The following is a 7,419-nucleotide window of genomic DNA, read 5'->3' as shown; positions in this document are numbered from 1 at the left end:
AAAGCTTTTTGGAAGTCAATCGTCAACAAGAGACCAGGAATATTATGCTCTTCTGTGTACACGAGTGTATCAAACAGTTGACGTATGTTTTCACTAATACATCTGCCTTTGAGAAATCCCTTTTGGTCTTCATGTATCAACATTGGCAAAACTTTTTTAAGTCGGTTTGCAATACAGGTAGAGGCAATTTTATACACAGTGTTCAATAATGTAATAGGACGCCAGTTTTTTAAATACTGTTTAGGTTTACCATCTTTGGGGATACATGTAATTATTTACGATTTTGGACTAGAGGAGCTCGTCCTTGTAGTCAGCTCCTTACAGGAAGGCCGGGATGTCTTCATCCTCTTTCAGATCGTGCACCATGGGCGTGAAGTAGTAGGTCCCTTCCTCGGCTATTTTGATAAATCAGAATGTCTTTTGCAACATGAGCGAAGTGTTTTAGGGACTAGAGGAGCTCGTCCTTGTAGTCCACTCGATACAGGAAGGCCGGGATCCTCATCCTCTTCCAGGTCGTGCAACATGAGCGTGAAGTAGTACGTATTTTGATACAGCAGTCTGTCTTTTGCAACATGAGCAAAGTCTTTAAGATTTTGGACTAGAGGAGTTCGTCCTTGTAGTCCACTCTATACTGGAAAGCCGGGATGTCCTCATCCTCTTCCAGGTCGTGCACCATGAGCGTGAAGTAGTACGTCCCCTCCTCGGGCAGGTTGAGGTGGAAGGTCTCGGCGTTGTCCACGTTGCGGATCTCCTGGTCGATGTTGAAGGCCAGGGCGTCAGTGTCCTGCGGCGTGCCAGGTCCAACGTACTCCAGCTGAGGCGTCACGGCCACGTTCCGCAGCAACACCGTAATGCTCAGCCTCCCGTCGTACGACCTCAAGACAGACTTCATGTTGAGAGGGCGGATGTTGAAGGCGAACATGGTGGGCCAGGTCTTCAGCGTGCTCTCAAAGTCGTGCACGGAGAGAGACTGGGTCATGAGCAGCCAACGCTTGTCTTTAGGGAAGTGGGAGAGGCGCATCTCGTCTGGAGGCGTCATGAAGAAGTGCTCCACGAAGAACTTGCAGGGCAGAGCCCCGAAGCCGGCGTCCAGGAAGTGATAGTGCCCGCCCAGGAGAACGGCGTTCCACGAGTGTTTGTAGGGGTTGTTGCTGGCGTTGGTGCTCATGGGCGTGCCCGGGCGGTAGTCGGGCACCTTGGCGTACCCGTCAATCTTCTCACACTTGAGTCCCGCCGCTCTGTTAGGGACACACAGAAAATGACAAATGTGTGAAACGAAGTCCGCTGTAATCGTTCAAGCAGAAGCCTTATTCCAATACGGTTATGCTGCTTTGTTTGAATGTTTTAAGCATTTGCAGTGGTCAACGGCAACAGTAACTGCTTTTTACACATGTATTTGTTTTAGCTTCAACGGCAACAGTTACTGCTTTTAAAAAAATCACTTGTTTTAGCTTTAAAGGCAACAGTTTCTGCTTTTTACAAATTCACTTGTTTTAGCTTCAACGGCAACTGTTTCTGCTTTTTACAAATTTACTTGTTTCCGCTTCAACAGCCAACTGCTTTTAACAAATTTACATTTTTAACAAGAAAATAAATCGCTAAGTGGCATAAAAAATGGTAATGACAAACTATTCAGCCCATTACCATTGGGTAAAATTAAAGCTAAAGACACAATTCGCTGTAAGGAAAACTTCTCATAGAACAAAAAATCTCTATAATCTCCGAATAAAACCATCCAAAACACATATTCTTACTTGGCCAATTCTTGGTACAAACTTGCATTCAGCCCATTAAACTGGGTTAAAAAGCAGAAGACACAAATATATGTAATGAAAACGTCTCATGGAACAACAGTCTCCATAATCTCCGAATAAAACAAACAAAAACAGAAATTCTTACTTGGCCAACTCTTGGTAGAGGGCAGCATAGCACGTCTTCCCCTCGGACAGTTGCCGGAGTTTGCCTGTGGGAGAGTTGGCTTTTGCCGTTTTGCATTTGCCATAATACACCATACTCTGGCTGGTTAACCAGCGGTACAGCGCATGCGCCTTCAGCTGCTCTGACGTACTTCCGTGTGTGATGGCGTCAACTAAGCTCTCCATGGTCTCGTGGTTTTCTGTTCTCACCTGGAGAATACAGAGTAAAATTGTCTTCATCAATCTTGAAAGAAGTATTTTCACAGACAAAGAGTGTGTCTGTTAAGACATTCAAAGATATAAAGACGTGTTAAGTAAAAACAAATAAATAAAAAATCGTCACTAAATCACTAGAGCCGTAATAAATCTCACCAGATTACCGAATGTGCCCACGTATTCAAGAATAAAATCCGGGTTGACGGTTTTATGAACCACACATAAGTCGACTATGCTCATGCAGTTCTGAAGAATATTTGGAGAAACAAACTAAAATGTACAGAATCGCTGGGTCAGGTCACCTTGCCCGTATACAGTGACCGAGACAAGACAATGACGGGGACGTCTGTCTACGCTAGAAGAAACAAGTCGCGTAAGGCGAAAATACAATATTTAGTCAAGTAGCTGCCATTTTTCAGCAAGACCGTATACTCGTAGCATCGTCAGTCCACCGCTCATAGCAAAGGCAGTGAAATTGACAAGAAGAGCGGGGTAGTAGTTGCGCTAAGAAGGATAGCACGCTTTTCTGTACCTCTCTTTGTTTTAACTTTCTGAGCGTGTTTTTAATCCAAACATATCATATCTATATGTTTTTGGAATCAGGAACCGACAAGGAATAAGATGAAAGTGTTTTAATATTGATTTGGACAATTTAATTTTGATAATAATTTTTATATATTTAATTTTCAGAGCTTGTTTTTAATCCGAATATAATATATTTATATGTTTTTGGAATCAGCAAATGATGGAGAATAAGATAAACGTAAATTTGGATCGTTTTATAAATTTTTATTTTTTTTTACAATTTTCAGATTTTTAATGACCAAAGTCATTAATTAATTTTTAAGCCACCAAGCTGAAATGCAATACCGAAGTCCGGGCTTCGTCGAAGATTACTTGACCAAAATTTCAACCAATTTGGTTGAAAAATGAGGGCGTGACAGTGCCGCCTCAACTTTCACGAAAAGCCGGATATGACGTCATCAAAGACATTTATGAAAAAAATGAAAAAAACGTATGGGGATTTCATACCCAGGAACTCTCATGTCAAATTTCATAAAGATCGGTCCAGTAGTTTAGTCTGAATCGCTCTACACACACACACAGACACACACACACACGCACACACGCACACACGCACACACGCACATACACCACGACCCTCGTTTCGATTCCCCCTCGATGTTAAAATATTTAGTCAAAACTTGACTAAATATAAAAACAAGTCGCGTAAGGCGAAAATACAATATTTAGTCAAGTAGCTGCCATTTTTCAGCAAGACCGTATACTCGTAGCATCGTCAGTCCACCGCTCATGGCAAAGGCAGTGAAATTGACAAGAAGAGCGGGGTAGTAGTTGCGCTAAGAAGGATAGCACGCTTTTCTGTACTTCTCTTTGTTTTAACTTTCTGAGCGTGTTTTTAATCCAAACATATCATATCTATATGTTTTTGGAATCAGGAACCGACAAGGAATAAGATGAAAGTGTTTTTAAATTGATTTGGACAATTTAATTTTGATAATAATTTTTATATATTTAATTTTCAGAGCTTGTTTTTAATCCGAATATAACATATTTATATGTTTTTGGAATCAGCAAATGATGGAGAATAAGATAAACGTAAATTTGGATCGTTTTATAAATTTTTATTTTTTTTTACAATTTTCAGATTTTTAATGACCAAAGTCATTAATTAATTTTTAAGCCACCAAGCTGAAATGCAATACCGAACCCCGGGCTTCGTCGAAGATTACTTGACCAAAATTTCAACCAATTTGGTTGAAAAATGAGGGCGTGACAGTGCCGCCTCAACTTTCACGAAAAGCCGGATATGACGTCATCAAAGACATTTATGAAAAAAATGAAAAAAACGTATGGGGATTTCATACCCAGGAACTCTCATGTCAAATTTCATAAAGATCGGTCCAGTAGTTTAGTCTGAATCGCTCTACACACACACACACACACGCACACACGCACACACACACGCACATACACCACGACCCTCGTTTCGATTCCCCCTCGATGTTAAAATATTTAGTCAAAACTTGACTAAATATAACAAGTCGCGTAAGGCGAAATTACTACATTTAGTCAAGCTGTCGAACTCACGGGATGAAACTGAACGCACTGTATTTATTCACTAAGACAGTACAGCTTCGTCAATCCCCGCTTGAATGAAATCGACCACCTTCTCGGTGTAAAACGTAGTGATATTGACACGCCAGATTAGCGCGGTAGCGTATTGTGCTAAGCAGGAAAGCGCGCTTTTCTGTATTCTTGTTAACTTTCTGAGCTTGTTTTGAATACAACCTATCATATCTATATGTTTTTGGAATCAGGAAATAATCACGAATAAGATGACATCATTTTTGGATCGATTTTTTACATTTTAATCGTAAGATTAATTAATCTATTTTCGTTAATTGTGATCACATTTTAAGAGTAAACATGACATATGTAAATATGTTTAGATTCAGAATGTGATGAAGAATACGATGCAATCAATTTTAAATCTGTTTGCGAAAAATCGATTTTAATGACAACTTTAATGAGCAAACTCATTTATGAAATGTTAAGCCTCCAAGCTGAAATGCAATACCAAAGTCCAGGCTTCGTCGAAGATTACTTGACCAAAATGTCAACCAATTAGGTTGAAAAATGAGAGCGTGACAGTGCCGCCTCAACTTTCACGAAAAGCCGGATATGACGTCATCAAAGACATTTATCAAAAAAATGAAAACAACGTCTGAGGATATCATACCCAGGAACTCTCAGGTAAAATTTCATAAAGATCGGTCCAGTAGTTTACTCTGAATCGCTCTACACACACACACACACACACACACACACACACACACACACACACACACACACACACACACACACACACACACACACACACACACACACACACACACACACACTCACACACACATGCACACACTCATTCACATACACACACTAACACACATACACTACACACTCACTCACACACACACACACACACACACACACACACACACACACACACACACACACACTCACACACACATGCACACACTCATTCACATACACACACTAACACACGTACACACAGACACACACAGTTTGAAGTTTTTCTAGGCAGCTTCAAATAACCTGCTTGAGACACAGGCTACCCTAAGTTGTTCAAGTGTGGAAAGAGTGCTAGTCCATTTTGATTGTGAGCTGAACTTATTGTCACGCTAGTAAAACAAGACGTTGACAGAAAATATAATTATCAAAGTATAATTTGTTGTGTCGGAATGACGTGTTTTTGTTATATCAGCACCCTAACGTTGAGGTGGAATAGACACGAAAGTTGCATTTACCAAGGGAAGGAACCGGTGTATTTTGTCGATGACGAATCATCACGAGTTATGTACCTTGAGCGAGGCGGTAGCCAGTGCCTTGCGTAAAGAGTGTACACATGTTATATACTCCCCCTTGCTATGGTCTGCCTTTGTTTATTGCGTACTCAGGAGTGTCAACTTTCTTGACATGACATGACATCGCAAGATCGCCAAAGGATTTTTTTCAGGGGTAGACAAATCAGCCCCATTTTATCAAAGGGAAGGTGCAGGTGGAGATAATTCAAGGGAAGACAACTCTGTCTTACCTACAAACATTACGGCCCCCTTTATTCAAGGGTTTCATTCTAGAATGGCACCCCTGTACTTGCGCAGGGTTAGAATTCCAACCTGGACCCGGTCCATTCTAGAATGAAACCGGATTCTAAGTTCGCGCAGAACACATATATCTTTAGTCTGTAGAGCAGCTTATTTTGAGCTTCGTAAGATCAGCACCATTCGCCACACACTCTCCTCTCAAACAACTAACACTCTTGTCTGTGCCTTTGTTCTTTCTAAACTTGACTACTGCAACTCTCTTCTCTCTGGCTGTCCTCTGTACCTCCTGCATAAACTACAAACAGTCCAAAACTCGGCAGCACGCCTCATTCTCAAAGCACGAAAACGAGATCACGCAACACCACTTCTTCACACACTGCACTGGTTACCTATTCAAGCCCACATTGACTACAAACTGTCCACCCTCTGCTTTAACTTCTTTTCTGGCTCGTCTCCTGCTTACTTCTCTGAACTCCTCACCGTCTATTCTCCAGCAAGACAACTCCGTGCCTCTTCTGACTGTCGCATCCTTACCATTCCACACACCAAAACCAAAATATACGGACAACGCACTTTTACTTTCTGCGCACCCACACAATGGAATTCTCTCCCCTTTCAAATCCGCCACTCTCAGTCACCCCAAGCATTCAAACGAGCACTTAAAACGCACCTCTTCAAGAAATACAACCCCTGATTTTGTTTTCTCAGTCCATCAGTAGGCTACATGTAGTGTATTTGTTGTTTTAGTGATAATGTATATAAACATCTAGGACTGTTTTCAGCATTGTTGATAACATGTTCTGTTTGATTAAGGATATTCAGCTGGTATTTCCTTGTTTTTTACTACCTATTTTATTCATGTTTTTATTACTTAGTTAGTGGAAGAATCTTTTGTAATGTATGTTTGATGGTGTATCCTTTTAATTAAGCGTTGTTGACTATGAATGTAGATGTAAATGCTTGTATAACTGTGTTTTAATTTTAAATGTGTCAAGCGCAAAGAGCATAATTGTAAAGTTATGATGTTGCGCTATATAAATGCTCATTTATTATTATTATTATTATTATTATTATAGGTATAATTTCCCCTTAAGCTACACTCGCCTACGCAATTCTGTCCCGTGAAATGAATGCAACTATAGCTGACATTATTATAGGCTGACATTGACAGCTTTTCAGATGTGTGCAACGGATAGCAACATGGCATTGTTGTTTTGATGATGAACATTTCCTTTGCTACACAATCTTCTGCTGGTCGATGATTGTTCAGTTACAGACAGGAGTACGCATACACGCACGCACACACCCACACGCTAACATTAATTCGGTTACTCAAAGAGTCCAACAGGTGAAGAGATGGATGGTAAACTTGAGGGGCGGACGGTCGAAAATAAGGACGGACTGTGACGTGATGACAGGCAACCTGACCTCCCCCCCCCCCCCCCAAACGTACATATATACAGACAGACAATCAGAGCCAAGAAAAACATGTACGCGCGTGCATACACACACACACACACACACACACACACACACACACGCACGCACGCACGCACGCACGCACGCACGCACGCACACATACATACACACGTACGCACATACACACACTCGCACGCATGCGCACACCTACACACGCA

The 7,419-nt window shown here is 41.2% G+C and overlaps 1 protein-coding gene across 1 annotated transcript; it reads right to left on the bottom strand.

The window, feature by feature from the left end:
- Positions 1 to 512: 512 nt before the first annotated feature.
- Positions 513 to 2,119, bottom strand: LOC138963947 (lim and transglutaminase domain protein ltd-1-like). The gene is made up of 2 exons (XM_070335802.1): positions 1,900 to 2,119; positions 513 to 1,238 (listed from the first exon to the last, which is right to left on the bottom strand). The coding sequence occupies exons 1-2, from the start codon at positions 2,100 to 2,102 to the stop codon at positions 599 to 601; spliced, it is 843 nt and encodes a 280-aa protein (XP_070191903.1). The 5' UTR covers positions 2,103 to 2,119; the 3' UTR covers positions 513 to 598.
- Between the last annotated feature and the right edge of the window lie 5,300 nt (positions 2,120 to 7,419).

The sequence above is a fragment of the Littorina saxatilis genome, linkage group LG4 (genome assembly GCF_037325665.1).
Source record: "Littorina saxatilis isolate snail1 linkage group LG4, US_GU_Lsax_2.0, whole genome shotgun sequence".
Lineage (NCBI taxonomy): Eukaryota > Metazoa > Mollusca > Gastropoda > Littorinimorpha > Littorinidae > Littorina > Littorina saxatilis.
This window is presented reverse-complemented; position numbering and strand designations above follow the sequence as displayed.

Excerpts from the sequence above, each read along its gene's own strand:
- LOC138963947 (XM_070335802.1), bottom strand. The coding sequence starts at position 2,102 with ATGGAGAGCTTAGTTGACGCCATCACACACGGAAGTACGTCAGAGCAG. Across the intron at positions 1,239-1,899 it reads CTCTACCAAGAGTTGGCCAA|AGCGGCGGGACTCAAGTGTG; the intron begins GTAAGAATTTCT and ends TGTCCCTAACAG.